The following is a 17487-nucleotide window of genomic DNA, read 5'->3' on the forward strand; positions in this document are numbered from 1 at the left end:
CACACACACACACACACACACCTATTTCTTCTTCAGTTTCTAACTTTGTAAGTGGCTCCTCATTTCATCCAGAATCTCACACTGAAAATGTGGGACTCATTTTTGTACTACTTTATACTTCATTTTCAGCTTGTAACAATCACCAAGTCTTACCAATTCTGACATTAAACTATTTCAAATTCACCCACATCTTCCCGTTTCTGTGGCCATCACCCTAGTCCAAGTCCCTATCATTTCTTGCCCAAATCACTTAGGCTGCTGTTTCCTCATTTAAATTTTCCCCTGTCCCTCTGTCATTCATTCTTCCTCAGAAAGTTAAAGTGATCCTTCAAAACAGATGTGATCATTCATTTTGCATCAACCCTGTCAGTAGGTTCCCATCCTTTTAGGATTCCATTCAGAATCACTAACACATCCATTCCTTGAGGCCCTGCCCAATCTGGAACCTCACTGCATCCCCAGCCTCAGTGTGTACTCCTTGTTTCCTTTCCATTCTGGCCTTTTTCTTGTCTTCCAACTTCCTGAGCTCTTTCCCTCTCAGGGTCTTTGCATACCTCGCTCCATTTGCTGGAAGACCCACTCCTTGAACCTTCAATCTTTTTCTTTTTTTCTTTTTTTACCCATCTTCCAGGTCTGTGCTCAGGTAAGCTCTTTTTGATCTCCCATCCTGATGGAGTTTCTTTGTTGAAAAGTCATATTACCATACACACTTTCTCTCTTGGTCTGCAAGGGCTACTATAACAAAATAACATATACCGGGTGGTCTACAAACAAGTGAGATTTATTTCTTGCATTTCTGGAGATTATTAGTCCAAGTTCAAGGTGCCAATTCAGTGTCTGGTAAGGGCTCACTTTCTCACAGATCGTCATTTTCTTACTGTAGAGTCACATGTCAGGAGTGAGGGGATATCTTTTATAAGGACACTAATCTCTTTTATGAGTCTTCATGACCTAATGACTTCCTAGAGGCCTCACCTCCTAAAACCATCATCTTGGGGTTTAGGATTTCAAAATATGAATGGGAAGGGGCATAAACATTCAGTCCAATGCACTTTTCCTTTATAGAACTTATCAGCATTGTGATTATTTAGATATTTAGGTAATTATTTTTCTAATATTTGTTTCTTACACTAAACTGTAATTTCCCTGGAGGCAGGGATAATGTTTATCTTATTCTCAGCTGGACCTTCAGCATCTATCACAATGAACAGAACAGTAATAGGATTTAGTAAGTATTTGTTGAATGAATTGTTGGATGAATGAATCAATCAATCAAAACAGAAGAATCAAATAGTCTATGAATTGGTGAATGAACAAAAGAATTCATTATTGAACTTTAGGCAAGAAGCCTAAAGGAGCAATGTTTCATTTTCCCTCTAGGGGGAGACATACTCCTACTAGAAATAGCATGAGCAGCTGAGAAGAAAATTCTGAGATCAGAATTTTAAAATCTTTCCTGCTAGAGTTTGTTCACTTCATTCATGGTTTGCTATGTAATTAATCTACAAGTGCCTACATTCTTGGAAAGAGAATGAATGTGTCACTTCAATATTATCATTAACATTATTATTTGTTTTTTTTTTTTCAAAATTCCTCGACAATATTTCTCTATAAAGATTCAAAATGTTTTAAACTTCTTCCGATAGTTAAAAAAAAAATAGTGGGATTCTGTAGGACCAAAAAATAATAAGTGTCAATAAAAAGAAAAATTTTTTAAATGTTTTTTTAAAATTCACAAATTTCTACCAACTGGGAAAAGTTAAAAGCAAAGACCAAAAAAGTAGAACTTGAACACTGAGAGCCTGTCTGCCTCTGAGCAGTTTCTGAAAGAAGCCCTTGTTTAATCCTGATGGCATGCTTTGGGAGGCTATCCCTGCTGCACATTAATACTGTTCTCTTCTTTGCTGAATTACTTTCTCTTGTATAGGCATAAGCATATGAAAAGTTTCATGAAGCTTGCATTATATTTCTTTTGAACTTTCATTTTATTCATTCTAGTTCCAAGGCTTCCTTTTCAATTTTTTTTTCTATGCCCAGCTCAGGAACCAGGACATAGAAGCATCTACTATTCTTGTCTTTAAAAGATCAGTTTAGTTCAGTTTGGTTGGCATTTAACCTAGACCTACTGCATGTTTGGGACTGTGCGTGCTATGGAGGAGAAGATGAATGCAGGAAATTTAAATTTCTGCTCCAATGGTGCTTGCCATATAAGTGAGAGGATTTTTAGCAATCTCTTTGAACAAATACAGACTAATGTAAAGATGATATAGATAATAACCAACAATTGTGTAGGTGAAAAAAACAAACCACTTTTCACAAATGCAGTCTAGGTTTTATAAATTAAATATTGGGATAGGTGTTGTTATTCTCATCTCATTGTACAGATCAGTAAACTTAGACTTAGGTAATGTAATTTATTTAGACAGGTTAAGAAAAAAACTAATGCTACTATCAGAACTGGACTCTTGGTCTCTATGGTGTTTGCATAACATTATATCATTTCTAAATACAAAGAATGTACTGTTAAGTGATAATCCTAAAGAAATTCAAAAATAAAGGAATATACATTATTCTATTAACAAGGGAAAGCTATTTTTTTCCTCACTAGTCAACAAGTCTGACACTTAAATCTTATTTTTTCACCTTACTCTGTTAATTTTTGCAGATTCCCTCTCTCTCTTTCACTCTTGGAATCTCTCAAACTCCTTTTGGTCCCCTCCCCGCCCCCCTCCTCCTTCTCCTCCTCCTCCTCCTTCTCCTTCTTCTGTAATGGGAGAGTTTTATTTGGAGAGAGTGTTTCCTTCTTAAGTCACCTTTCTCTAAGAAAGGCATCGGAGAAACTTTTCCATCAAATTAGCCAAGTGGCCCTTGAAGAAGGTAGAGGTTTGAGATAGCAGAGAATTTGATGACTTCTGGCCAGAGGCCAGAAAACTGTTGTGAAAGGCTTCACATTACCACTTAAATGTTTACAAAGCAGAATTCCTCTCCTTCAGCACACTGTCACTCAAAATCAGGAAAGGGTTTGGAGCTAGTAGAAGAAGAAAGGAGTTTTTCACTCTAAGAAGGAATTCCCACAAAGCTCAAAGAGCAAGATCCACCAGATCTGTAAACTGGAATACCTCTATGGCATCCACCTATGGGGTCTGGATACTAAAACATGTTGAGGAGTGACAGCAGCAATCATTACAACCATAACATCATTACCAAATTACCAGATACAGGTTTATGCCAAGGTCATAAAATAGGAGCATTAGTTATACTGTCCATCAAAAACATCTATGTCTTGAGTTCAAAACTGGAATTAGTAGAAAAGAGATGAAAACAAAAGGATCTGAAAGTTTTCTGGGAGACACAGCATACAAAAAAAAAAAACTCATGTAATCACTAATAAACAAAATATGGAGAATAGAGGTAACCAACTAAGATAGTTGGTTTTATAGAAATATGAGAGAGAGAGAGAGAGATGCAAAATTGAATGTGACCAAAATACAACTTTTATTTTTTCAACTTGTACCATCTTTTAAAAACTTTCTATTAGGGAGAGCAGTAGTCTCTTGCCTCTGAATGGAAAATTGGGCAAATCCCTGACTTTTTTGTTCACCCTTTGATATTCTATAAGTAACAGTCACTTTGAATTTAAAAAGATAGTCTACATTTAGTAATTAGAATGTTTCCAGTCTAAAATGGTAACCAATACTTCAGTCTTCATTCTAAGGCACTTGGTCATTCTAAGGCTACTCTCCGCCTCCCTCTCATAGGGCTTGTGGAAGGTGGCTGCCTGCCTTCAGCTTTCTCCTCACCTTACTCCCCCATACTAGCTAACTGTTATTTGATCCACTGGTGTAAAAGTGGGAGGAGGCAGGACAGCTGAGGAAGAGCCCAATTCTCTGCTAAGTCTGTATCAAGCCCATGGTTAAAGCTGATTGACTATTCCTCCCTCCCTCCCTTCTTCCCTCCCTTCCTTCCTTCTTTCCTTCCTTTCCTTGCAGTACTAAGCATTGAACCCAAGGGCACTTTATCCCTGAGCTACATCCCTAGTCCTTTTTATTTTTTATGTTGCTTAGGGCCTCAATAATTTGCTAAGCTGGCCTTGAACCTATGATACTCCTGCCTCAGACTTTCAAGTCACTGGGATTATAAGGCATGTGCCACCATACCCAGCTGACTCTTCTTTCTTTTTTTTCCGGGGTGGGGGGTTCTGATAATTTAATCCAAGGATGCTTTACCATTGAGCTATATTCCCAGACCTTTCTTATTTTTTGAGACAGGATCTCACTGAATGTTGCTTAGGGCCTCGATAAATTGCTAAGGTTGGCCTTGAATTTGAGATCCTTCTGTTTCAGCCTCTCAGTTTCTGAGATTACAGGCATGTACATGCCTTGATTCTTCTTTCTTGAAGGAGGCTTTTAAAGGTTCTTTGAAGATTCCCATCATCAAAGACCTTTTACTTGAATCCCTTTGGCCTAGACAGGTGCAAGCGGTGACCTGTGACAGACTGTGGATTCTAGGATTACCATGTTCACCTCTAGCTTCTGGCAACTGGACCCTTTCATACCTCTAGACAGCACTTTTGAATAGACCCAAGGCAATCCCATGTTGTCTGCCTTCTATGTGACCCACGTTTTGTCCAGAGAAATACTTACAAATTCACTGACCCTGCTGATCTGGGTATAAAAGCAAATCCCACCTCTACTCTGTGACTAAAGCCTTTTTTTTTTTTTTTTAGCTTATAGGCAAGAGTCACTGTAGATCTCTATTTTACAAATACAGAGAACAATTTCCAAGTTCTCTGATCCCACAAACGTCCCTCTTAGGCTGGAGGAGAAGGAGGTAGCTCTAGCAATTCCTCTCCCTTGGGCCGGGAGGTGGGGAGTGGGATGGGGAGCCAGAAGCACAAACAAGTTTCTACCCAAGAAAACCTCTTCACCATTTTCCCTCCCTACAGTCTCCTGATCTCATCATGAAGTAAAATTCAACAATGACTTTGTGCATAAAAACATTTTTTGAAGTAATCATCTTTAATTGTAATTGACAATGTTCTTATTTGTTTCCCAAAACTTGATAATGGAACTGTGGGCTGGTTGATGTGGCACATGTCTGTAATCCTAGTAACTTGGAAGGCAGAGGCAGGAGAATTTCAAGTTCAAGGCCAACCTGGCATTAACAAGACACTGTCTCAAAATAAAATAAAAATGGAAGGGTATATCACAGTGGTAGAGAACTTGCCCAGCATGCATGAAGCCCTGGGTTCAATCCCTAGTACAAAAAAAAAAAAATCCTGTCATCACGTCTCTCCATCTCCGTCTTACCTACACACTTGAGCAGAGAGCCTGGAACAAAGAAGATGCTCAGTAAATGTTTGGTGGATTGGATGAATGAAACTGCAACCAACTTTAATTGTGCAGTGGATTCTCAAAGACACTTTAAAATAACCTGTGTGGAGAGCCTATTTTATCACTTCCTGGAAGACAGACTGTGGTCATTCTTACATCTATAAGATACTTTTATGGTTTCTCAGAATTTGTATGCTTTAGCATTTATCAACCAAGACAGGCTCTCATAATTAAACACAGTCCCCATTAATATAATATACAGCCCTATTAATATAGTATTGACCTACAGGTATTTGTATTTAGATTAGAGAGTAAATGTTTTGAAAGCAAGAAATTTTGCTTTGAAATTAGGTAAAAATAGAATTTATAGAAATTTATAGAAGACTATTTAGAGATAATTTCAGCCAACATTCTCATTTGACAAATGAGAAAATTAATATCCAGAAAAATGGAATAAAATAACTAACCAATCTTAGAGCTGATCTCTGGGGTCATATCCTTTCTACCACTCTGGTTGGCATATGCCATTGAACAAGAGTTGTCAAGACACACAACCTTAGAAGAGGGATGAATGCCAGCTTCAGGTGCAGTACTTCCATCTACTGAATATTTTGACTCTACCATCTCTTCTGTGTATAGGTTGAGACCTCCTTTTGTTTCACAGTGGATTCTCAGAGACAGAGCACTGGCCTCACTAAAGCTAGACTTAATATGATAACGACCATCAAACTTTCAATATATCAATTTTGTGCTGCTTGTGCTCCACTTTGGGAGACTGATGGGTGGTGCCAAGCAGAGCATTACCTTAGTAGACCTGAAGAAAAAAGGTATCATGGCAGGCTTGGACCTGTAGCATCATGGGGTAGAATTTATTATATTCTTTCCAGTCAAAAAGGATACAAGTGGGGGCGGTCAGGAGAAAACATATCATTGGGCTATTCATGTGAGTCACAGAGATCTAGACACACTTTGAAAGGTACTGACTGAAGTGAGGTTAGACCTGGATAAAACCTAAGTGGCTTCAATTTTCCTGTGACTTTCCCTGCTACTGGTCAGAAAGGACTTAGGTTCCCAGAATGCATTTTCTCATTTGGATCAGAACCCATTCAAGTATATCTAGTCCCCCTGTTTGGAGGTTTAATGTTCTTTTGGACTCTAATGTAGATTCATATCTTAGAAACAAGTGCATAATCAAACTGTTCGCCATACATTGTATTCAAACAAATGACTTAGAATGACTTGTGGAAAGGGGTAGGGAGCTCTAACCTCTGTAATTTCATTAGGGTTTCTCCAAGATTACCCCAAAATCTACGAATTAAATTAAAAGAGTGCAGTTAATATGTAACTACAAGTCAACTCTCCAGACCCCTTTCATTCTGAGGGCTACACTACACCCTTTAAGTAACAAGAGTTGCCAATGAACAAAATAGTCTTTAATTCAGAGTCTGGAAGAAGTGACTTGAAAGCTGAATATTGCCTTCTTTAAAAAATAATTCTTTTTTTCCAATTTTTTAATTGGTGAATTATAATTATATATAATGGTGGGGCTTGTTGTTACATATTCATATGTGCACACACTATAACAATATAATTTGGTCAATATGGTTACCTGATATTTCCCCTTTCCCTCTCCCAAAAAAAATTACTCTTTAAAAAAAAAGTCACCACCATTTGAAATTTGGGAGAATTCACTTTTCTTTATAAAAATCTGGATTTGGGCTGGTTTCAAAAATTGGACAATCTCAACATGGGATGGTGATAGGAAGTTAGGGACACATTATTGCGTGGCAAAAATCCCTTCGAGTTGGAACTCAAAGGAGTTGCACTCAAGACGGATCCTGAGTTTTCAGTTCACTATTCCCTCACTGATATACATGAACCACTTGCGATCTGCTTTAATCTCTACTGGTTAGATTTTGTGCATGGAGCAAGTTTGGGGAGTAGGTGCTGGGCACTCTGTTAAATGGGCTGTCTAGGGGTTGGGGATTCAGCTCTGTGGCAGAGCACCTGCAAGGCCCGGAGTTCAGACCTCAGCCCTGAAGAAAGAAAACAAAACAAAACAAGGAAACAGGCTGTCTGTGAGGTCTATTTCACTTTGTTCAGGCACCACCATATACTCCTGATTTCAAAATGTTGGTGCTTGTACTGTACAAAAGGTTACCTCTGAAAGGTTACCTCTGAAAGGGTTATTTATGGTCGGGTTTTGCTTTTACAGCTTTTTGGTTCTCAACATTAGGAATACTACACCTCTTGGGTAGTTGACTTTGTCTTCGGTATAGTTCAGTTTGAAAGACGGTGAACGAGATCCACCAGGGCTCTATGCAGCACTGAGTCATTCCAACATCTTGAATAATACTGCAAGATCTTCTGTTTCCTAAAGACACTCCTATCAGTTTAGTCTCCCAAGCAACTGAACCAGTACAGACTTAGTGGGCAAAAGCAGTTTTTAGTTTAGTGAGATAGAGAATAATGAGGAGACCAAGTGCCCAGGCCGGATCTCAGAGGCAGACAGTGGAAGGATCGGGTGGTGGGGCGGACCACTGTTGGCCTGGTCCACGCAAGCGCAATTAGACAGAATCGGCCTGAGCGCCAAGATTAGTAGCTTCTTTCCCACCGTAGGTCCAAGACCCAAGACCCCGGGCTGTGCCCGACACCGCGAGATTGAATTCATGCACTAAGCCTCTGGGCGAAGGTAGAAAGTAACTTCGCCTGGGTAGGACAGTAGCAGCTTCACGAGTCTGCGCAGGCGCATCCGGCTTCCTGACACTGGCCAACGCGCAGGCGCCCTCCCACTTGGTCTTCCTGTCCTGTAAACCCAGGGGCCGCTGCCGACAGCTTCTGCTTCCGGGTCACGCCTTGACAGCGGCTTTTCAGACCCAACTCAGACCCGCGGTTCGGTGAGTGCGGTTGTCGGTGCGGGAAGGTCTGCAGCCAGGTCCCCTAGTCCGGGATACCACTCCTAGTAACGCTTCCTCCATTCCCCGCTCGAGGTCCGTGAGCCTTCGCGGCTGAGCCATAGTTCCGGGCCTTGGGGGAAGATCGGGGCGGAGGTTGGTCAGTGTTTGGGGCGCCCGGCACACAGATTGCGCGACTGTGGTTTAGTGCCTTCACCAGGAAGCCTGCGAAGATTGCTGGGATCTGTTGGGAGCCCGTGCAGAAAGTGACACCACATGTCCTTGCATTTCGCGCCTTTGTTCTTAGCTCCCTAGCCTCTGCGAGACGAAGCTGCCGCGAGCCCTCCTGCAGCAGGTGCGGTGGGGTTGGGGGCGCCTCCCTCCCCTCCCAGAGTCTCCGCGAGGGACGGAGGCCCAGGCCTCCCTAGCACCAGAGCTGTTGAGGCTGTTGAGTGTCTTCTCTGTTCCACTTTGCTTTTAGCTTTGCAATTAAATAACTAAACACACAAATCCTTTGGTGTTTTTTCCAGATCCCATAGCAAAGAAGACAGGGAGGCGAAGGGTAGGAGTCCTTTTAGCCCCATCAGAGAATAAGGCCTAGAGCTCAAACCGTGCACCGGAGAGGGTGGGTTTAGACAGAGAATGTTATCAATCTGCCCTAAAGTTTCTCTCTTATACCTGGAGCTTCGAGGCGGCAAGGGAACCTTTAATTTGATTCAACCAATACACACACACACACACACACACACTCTTTTAGTTGTAGGTGGCACAATACCTTTATTTTATTATTTATATTATTATGTGCCTCACACATGCTAGGCAAGTGCTCTATCACTGAACTACAACCCCAGCCCCTGGACCTATTCAGCTTAGAGGAGTTCATAGCATGGAGTCCAAGAGCACCCTGAAAATGAGTGCAGGGTTTTCTTTCATCAGCTCTCATGGCCCACAAATTTTAAAGAGAATAATTTCGGTCCAAACCCTCCTCTTTAGATGCTGTCTTTTGCCCTGTTCTTGAAATCTCCGACTCAAATGCACCTCTGTCCCTTTCTCCCCTCTTCTTTGCTTCAAAGAAGTATAAGATACAGACCCTTGTCTCTGAGGAGTTGTGTGTGTATGTACACATGCATACATGTATTCTGGGGATTGAACCCAGGGCCTTGCAAATGATAAACATGTGCTCTACCAACTGAGCTATACTCCCAGCTCTGTGTTTTTTAACAGCTACAAATGGCTACTGATTCACAGAAAGAAACTAGTAGAATTTGTAATGTATTGTATAAAGCGATGCTCCATCACCAAAAACAATAATTTAACTTATTATGAAATGACCAAAAAATTTCAGAATTTTCATTTAATAGTCATCATATACATTAATATGCTTAATTACTGAATTTATTAGGATCTGGAGTAATAACCTTTACCTTGATTCAACAAGTATTTATTGAGGCTTTTCCATGTGCCAGGCACTGTTGGGGAAAAAAAAAAAAACAAAATTATCCTCAGGAGCTTATATTTTAATAAAAATATGGATTCCTAAGCAGTTACACCAAGAGTTTATATTGCATATTACAGTTTATCTACAGTTTTTGATATGTACTTTTGCATAGAAATGCATCGCCTTATTGTATAATTTTAAATGTTCTCTAGCTGTCACCTCATATATAGTCAAAACGTTTATCATAGTTGAATTTGTGTATATTGCTTTGTTTTCATCTTTCATCTTGGAATTCTGTGCCATATTGTAGTTTCAACATATATTTACCCAAGTCTATTTCTCAGTTCTCTATGATAGCAAATTTCTTAAATGTTTAATTTATTTTAAATCTCCTCGTTTTGCTAAAACTGAAAGTATGTTTTATTGGTGTGAAATTTGTTTTTTTTAATTTTATATCGATGACTCCAGAGTAGTTATATTTTTGCTTTCTTCGCTGTTTTAGAATGTTACCTCAATTATTTACTTTTTTCTCTGCTAAAGACATTTGAAAATATTTCACAAATGCTTTATCATTGTTAACAGAAGTATTTGTTCCATAGCCTTCTCCTTCTCTTCTCATAGGTAGAAAGTACTTATACCCTTTAGTCAGTCAACCAATCAATATTTATAAAACACCTACATTTTGTGAGATTCTGTGAATCCCTTACACAGCCAAAAAAAAAAGAGAGAGAGAGAGAGAGAGGACAAGGTCCTTACCTTCCAGTTGTTTATAGTTTAAATTTAGATGGAGAAACAATATGTACATAACTACAACGCAAAGCAGATGTAATAAATAACATAAGATGTGCTGATAATAAATTTAAAATAACAATTAAAAATAACAATAATTCAGCCTTTAGAAAATCCCATTCCTTAACTAGTCTTGTTTGTAAACCACAGAGCTTCATGGGGGTCATAGTAAAGAACCTCTTAGGGAAATCTTGTATTACAGTAGGTCAGAGACTAGAACGGAGGTCTTAAGGGTTACAGCATTTCATATAGGTTTACTCAGTATCCTAGCACTTGTTGTAAATCTAATTCACTCTCATTACCAAAAAAATGGTCTTAATCACTTATCTCCTTGACATCTGCTTTTAGCATTGGGAAGGCCTCAGAGAACACTTAACCCTAAGGACAGGTGTACTCAGTGATATTGTATATGCCTAAAACTTCTTTGTTTCAGGCAGTTTGGAGCATGTGAACACACTCTGAGTCTTGATGAGTTCCAGTATGTGGTATATTATGCAGAGCATTCAGAGCAAATACTCTCTCTCAGAGCGCTTAATCCGAACAATCGCTGCCATCCGTTCCTTCCCACACGATAATGTAGAGGACCTCATCAGAGGGGTGAGTGTGCTGTTATTGACATGGCAGACCTTTGGGAGGTGAAGTGGAAGTTTTCTGACAAATCAAATTTGCAGCCTTGATTTAGCACAAGATCACAAGGATTTCTTACAGTCTTAAATGTATTAACTTAATCATTAAAATGCATTTTCCCTGTGTTTTGCTTTTCTTGCCTTCTCCCTTTCACTTTTTCTGGTATTTTTCTTCATGAAATGTGTTCTAGATAACCCTAGTCTCATGTTTTCTGTCAAATCTGTCTGGATATGGTACATACAGAAGCCTTCAAGCTTGAAGTCTTCTAACATGTTTTAATGAGAGTGGTAGGAGGTGAGCAAAATAGAGGTGGTTTTCAAATCTTTGTGACCTTTTCTCCATACTTGGGCTATTATAATTACATAGAGAGGTTTCACTTGTCTCCTATCTTAATCACAGCTACTAGTTCTAGTTCTGAAGAGGACACAGCCCTTAAAATGCATGGTAATTACAGATTAAGAAAATACTTTATCTGATATCTAACTACTGCCATTCAGTAATTCTGCTAAATGACTGTTATCCTAGAAGGGCTTTAATACCCTTTTTGTATATTATTCCTGTTGCATTATATACATTATAATTTTGAGAATTTGAAGTAAAAAAATTATAGGTGATCTTTTCAGCAGGCTAGCTGTTGGAGTTTTGTTTTTCTTTTAACCCTGTTGAAGAGAAGTTACAGATTTTTTTTTTTTTTTTTTTTTTTTTTTGTCACTGGAAAATGCATCCAATTACTTCAGAACAATTCTAACAATGTCAGGATCCTCCTTTATAGCCCAGGGCTCTGTAGCTGCTTCCGAGTTATATGGTACAGCTACAGAAGGAAGGCTTACATACAGTGTTAGCTTGTTCTCTGCAAAAGTGAGATCAGAAGACTCAGCAGCAGGAACTTTATCACATTCTAATTCTAGCTCAGCTGCTGAGTCATTCAGTGACTTTGGTCTGACTGGCATCTCCATCTCATCAGATTTGGAATAGAAGCACCAGATTTGGAATATGTAGCAGGGAATGTTGAGTTGAAGAGTCCACCTTGAAGATTATAAAACAAAAGTAACATTAAGATACAATTTGTGGAATGGCAAAGAGAGCATGGGAGTTTTGGTCTCATTCTGACAGATTCACTTTTCTTTTATCAGAGCATGGTAGCCATAGACTTTCTGCCTGACAATAAGATTCCCACAGCTTTTACACATAAGGTTATGTCTTCAGTGATGTCCAAATGACTTTCTTGGCTGGCTATCTTGTGGAGAGGCTAGCTAACTTGATCTAAAGAATTCATGGTTCCTTTCTTTTCTCTTTAGTAGATTTGTTTGGTTTGGATATTGGCATTATGATAGTATTTGTCTAATAAACAGACATGAAATCTAGAACCCATAGTACTTTTACCATTTACTGTAGAGTCAGGGCTATGACTCTTTTCCCCCAGACTAAGTTTTGAGGCTTGGCCTACTGGGTGAGCCAGAGCTGAGCATACTGACTCAAGTTTCCTCCTTCCTACAGGGAGCAGATGTGAACTGTACCCATGGCACACTGAAGCCCCTGCATTGTGCCTGTATGGTGTCCGATGCTGACTGTGTGGAGTTACTCCTGGAAAAAGGAGCTGAGGTAATGTTTTCAACACTTTACATTAATGATTCACCAAAACTGGAGCTTCACATTTTCTTAGACTTTCTCTTTGCACTTGCAGTCTAATCTTCTTATAGTAGCATAGCCAATATTAAAGCAAAATATGACAGTGAATCTATAAAATGATCCCAAGGATTTCATTCCTTTGCTTTTTTTTCTCCTTAATTTAAGCTGTTCATGGCTCCAAGAAGGTATCTTATCTGCCTCTTCTCTCCTAACTTACCTCCTAAGGGTTGTTTATATTTCCATTGAATCCTCTCCTTGCCTGTTGACTGTCCAGGAGCTGTAAGTGCAGAGGCCTCTCAATTCTGGTTAAATCTAACCATTTGAGCTCTACCATCTATCAGATGTATGCAATTCTGAGATATAATTCTGAAAGGCAGTCCCTTCCTTAGGATTGAGCCACTTGTGTGGTTTTTGCTCGCTAATTATTTTTATTTAGTATAGCTTGTTCTTGTCTTCTAATATATCTGAAGATAAAAATGAAAAATTAATTTTTGAAAATAGACCCTTGGCATTAGCATGAAGCAGCATAGTATAATGAATAATTAAAATAGACTCTGGAGCCATATTTAATGGGTTCAGATTTCAACTCGATCAATTCCAGCTAGAATGAATTCCTTTAACTTTTGTCTCAGTTTCCCCATCTGTAAAAAGGGAATAATATCTTCTTTATAAGGTTGTAAAGTGTTTGTTACACCAGAAGTAATTACTAAGTGCATGTTAAATGAATAAGACAGGCAGTTTTGACTCTTTGTGAGCAGTCTTGAAAATGTATATGCTGAGGGTGCCGATCTGAATCAGTCAAAACATGGAGCCACTGTGCAGTCTGATACTAGACCCAAGAGGCAGGCCTACCATCCTCATCTCCACACAATCATGATCCACTTCTTGTTATGCTATAATTTTTGTGACCAAGCCTGTTTCTTTGTGAGTAACCCTAAAGTGTTTAATACAGAAGGAAGGCTTACATACAGTGTTAGCTTGTTCTCTGCAAAAGTGAGATCAGAAGACTCAGCAGCAGGAACTTTATCACATTCTAATTCTAGCTCAGCTGCTGAGTCATTCAGTGACTTTGGGGGGATTAGGTTTAACCAAATAAAGTTTTTCTTTATTGCATTTTATGATGGAAGATAATATGCATTATAATTTTGAGAATTTGAAGTAAAAAATTATAGGTAATCCTGACTTTCAGCAGGCTAGCTGTTGGGGTTTTCTTTTTCTTTTAACCCAAAGGTGCTTTAACACTGATTTCCATCCCCAGCCCTTTTTATTTTTGAGACAGGGTCTCACTAAATTGCTAAGGCTGGCTTTGAGCTTATGATCCTCCTACCTCAGCCTCCCAAGTCACTGGTGTTATAGGCAACACCACCACTTGGCTTAGGTTAGCTGCTTTTTCAGCATTAGAAGATTTGTGTTCTTCCTTCCACATGCATTTTTCTGGACTCTCTTGTTAGCCCACAGCATGTTTTTGCAAAGGGCTGACTTAATTTAATATTTTGAGCTTCTCTCTGTGGTTAAAGAACATGGCAAAGCTATCGGATTGCCATTAGCCACAGGAAGAGTCAGGATAAGTAAAATCCAGGACTCTAACTGTATATTCAAGCAACTTTCCAGTGAATTTCTTCCAGAGCAGTTTGAAGGTTTTAGATTTCTTTTCCTATTTAACTCCTTACTCTACAGTAGAGATTCTAGTAAATAGAGACATGAACATTGCAGCAGGGTCCTAAATAATGCAGACCAGCTAGTTAATACAAATAGTGTTGTCTTGGGACAGTTCCCTTCCTTTTTCTTCTTTAGCTTCTGTCATCTCTCCATCGTGATCACCAAGACTCCCTAGGAATTGCTCATTGACTCCTTCCTCAGAGCATTGTATAGCAAAGGTAGTGGGCAGTGGGCAGTGGGCATGCAGGATTATATTGCTGCACTCCTTCCTCTCCCCAGTAGGCTAGCTACTGTAATACAGTTCCTCCCTTTTTACAGGTTAATGCCCTTGATGGTTACAACCGAACAGCCCTTCACTATGCAGCAGAGAAAGATGAGGCTTGTGTGGAGGTCCTATTGGAGTATGGTGCAAACCCCAACGCATTGGATGGCAACAGAGACACTCCACTTCATTGGGCAGCCTTTAAGAACAATGCTGAGTGTGTGCGGGCTCTCCTAGAGAGTGGGGCCTCAGTCAATGCCCTGGATTACAACAATGATACGCCACTCAGCTGGGCTGCCATGAAGGGAAATCTTGAGAGCGTCAGCATCCTTCTTGATTATGGTGCAGAGGTCAGAGTCATCAACCTAAAAGGCCAGACACCCATCTCCCGCCTGGTGGCTCTATTAGTCAGGGGACTTGGAACAGAGAAAGAGGACTCCTGCTTTGAGCTCCTCCACAGAGCTGTTGGACACTTTGAATTAAGGAAAAATGGCATCATGCCACGAGAGGTGGCCAAAGACCAACAGCTATGTGAAAAACTGACTGTGCTGTGCTCAGCCCCAGGAACTCTAAAAACACTCTCTCGCTATGCTGTGCGCCGTAGCCTGGGACTCCAGTATCTGCCAGATGCAGTGAAGGGCCTCCCACTGCCGGCTTCTTTGAAGGAATACTTGCTACTTGTAGAATAACCTGGAGGAGATCTGTGCACCATCATGCAAGTGACTAACTCCGGGTGAGGTACTGCAGTACTCTTTGTCGTGGAAAACAGAAAAGCACTTGTCCCTGTTGTGTGGTTATTAGATTTTGAGGCAACATGTCACAACAGTAATCTCCATAGCCCCTCCTCCCCATACCAAGCAACCAGCCAAAAAAAAAAATTTCCTCACTTTTGTTTGCTGTTTATTGCTTACTTGGCTTTTTAAAGGAGAGGTTCTCCTTGCCACCCTCCCTTTTAGAAAATGAAATCAACTAAATTTCTCTAGGAAGATGGAAAGTATTTAAATGGTATACATGTGGTTTTCCTTTGGGGGCATGACATCTGTGAAGAAGGTTAAGAAAATCACAATTCTAGCTAACAATAGTTGTATCCTAAGGATGAAGATATTCCATATGGTGTGAGACATTCAGAAAGCCTGGCCCCCTTTCCTTTTACTAAAGAAAACAGCAGTTTTTGCTTCTTTTCCATGGATATGCCCCAGGGTTATAGTAATTCAGCAATGTTATTTCAGAAAGCTATCTTACTGCTTTCCACATAGAAGAGAGAGCATGTTCCAAGCAGTCCTAAGAACTCCTGAGAGTCTTGTACCATTTTTCTAATGCAGCACTTCTCTTCCTGAAAGTCAGTTTGTTCTAATGGGCTTAGCAGGCATTTCCTGCACCTCAAAGACATTTCCTCTAGCAAAAGGATGGGCTGGGCTGCCTTCCCCCTGAGACTTCTTCATTCCCTATGGAAAGCTTGTGCTGCTGGAAACCTTTTTGAGTTATTTTTCTTTCCATTGTCTTAGAACCTATATTTTTTTATTGATCTATAGAAGACATTGGTTGAAAGTAGAGTTGAGAAGGGAATGGGGAAAGAATATAGAAGAGCTGCTTTTGAGATGGGGGTACCAAAAAAAAACCACAAAAACCTGTTTTAGCGAACTATACTTAGTCAACAATACTCTTCATGTTCCTAAACTAGATCAAGTTGTTATTGATCTTTGATGATCTGTGTGTGAATCTGAAAACCTTTTTTTAAGCTATTTGGGAACTACAAACAAAATGAATGGGATATGCTGACACAGCTAATTTGGAGTATGCTTGCTTTTGTCCATTTGCTGTTGGTGATTATTGCCCATTAAAAAAAGAAATAAATAGTTATAAACGCAAGTTTGGTGATTCCCACCATTTTTCTCCTCTCCCTCCTCCTATTTATGGAAAATTCTTTACTGCCTGGCTATTAGACATAACCTTTCCATGTCAACCTCTTTCCCCTCAACAACAGTGTTTCTGGACATGGGTGGAGTGAATGGGGGGCTTGGGCAGAGTATTTAAAAAGCTTCCCCTTCCTTTATACCTCCCCCCAACCCCAAATTGAAAATCATTGCTTTTGTTCTCTACCGCAACAGCAGGGTGTGCCTCAGTGGTAGAGTGCTTTGCCTGTCTCACAAACAAAAAGACCTCAGCTGCACATTAACACATTAAATCGCTAAAGAAGCTTTTAAAAAACATTGATGCCAAGATTTCACTCCATACCAGTCATTTAGAATTTCCTGGGGTAGGTCTGGATTAGGTTTTGTCAGATGCTTCTAGTATGTTGCCAGGAATGAGAACCACTGCTTTAGACAGTGGTTCTGCAGCCTACCTATTAATTAGAACCACCTAGGAAAACATTGTAAATACTAAGGCCCATGCTCCACCCCCAGAGACTAACTTAATTGGTCCAAAATGGGCCCCGAGTCTCAATTTTTAAAGGCAACACCAGGTGATTTTACTATTCAGTTTAGGTATGAACCACTGCTTTAGATGTTATTTATTTAGTTACTGTACCAGGAATTGAACCCAGGGGCACTTAACCATTAAGCCACATCCCCAGCCCTTTTTATATTTTATTTTGAGACAGGGTCTCCCTACATTGCTTAGGCCCTCACTAAGTTGCTGAGGCTAGCCTTGAACTTACAATCCTCCTGCCTCTGTCTCCCAAGTCTCTGGGGTTATAGGCATGCACCACTGTGCGGAGCTAGATGCTATTTATTTCACATCGTAAACACTGTTGATATTCTGGAAAGGGAATATACTTTGTCCATGTGATAAAAGACGTCACCTGTTTTATTACTTTATAATCACTATGTAGTTGGTGGCTAATAACTTCTGTTT

General features: G+C 39.9%; 2 protein-coding genes across 4 annotated transcripts in view; one reads left to right on the plus strand and one right to left on the minus strand.

Annotated features, from left to right (window-relative positions):
- Positions 1-8138: 8138 nt before the first annotated feature.
- Asb8 (ankyrin repeat and SOCS box containing 8) lies at positions 8139-16500 on the plus strand. Of its 3 annotated transcripts, none has more exons than XM_027949947.2 (4): positions 8139-8230; positions 10888-11051; positions 12579-12683; positions 14688-16500. In XM_027949947.2, the coding sequence occupies exons 2-4, from the start codon at positions 10923-10925 to the stop codon at positions 15318-15320; spliced, it is 867 nt and encodes a 288-aa protein (XP_027805748.1). In that variant the 5' UTR covers positions 8139-8230; positions 10888-10922; the 3' UTR covers positions 15321-16500. The 3 variants fall into 3 exon arrangements, with proteins under 3 accessions (XP_027805748.1, XP_027805747.1, XP_027805749.1); XM_027949946.2 differs by having other exon boundaries at positions 10892-11051; XM_027949948.3 differs by lacking the exon at positions 8139-8230 and adding an exon at positions 8283-8582.
- The window catches only part of Pfkm (phosphofructokinase, muscle), a 34566-nt gene continuing 26669 nt past the window's right edge, over positions 9591-17487 (minus strand). Inside the window, exon 24 of the mRNA XM_071609933.1 lies at positions 9591-9696. The gene's annotated coding sequence lies outside the window, so the exon portion shown is untranslated. The remainder of the gene's footprint in view (positions 9697-17487) is intronic.

The sequence above is a fragment of the Marmota flaviventris genome, chromosome 3 (genome assembly GCF_047511675.1).
Source record: "Marmota flaviventris isolate mMarFla1 chromosome 3, mMarFla1.hap1, whole genome shotgun sequence".
NCBI classification, from domain to species: domain Eukaryota; kingdom Metazoa; phylum Chordata; class Mammalia; order Rodentia; family Sciuridae; genus Marmota; species Marmota flaviventris.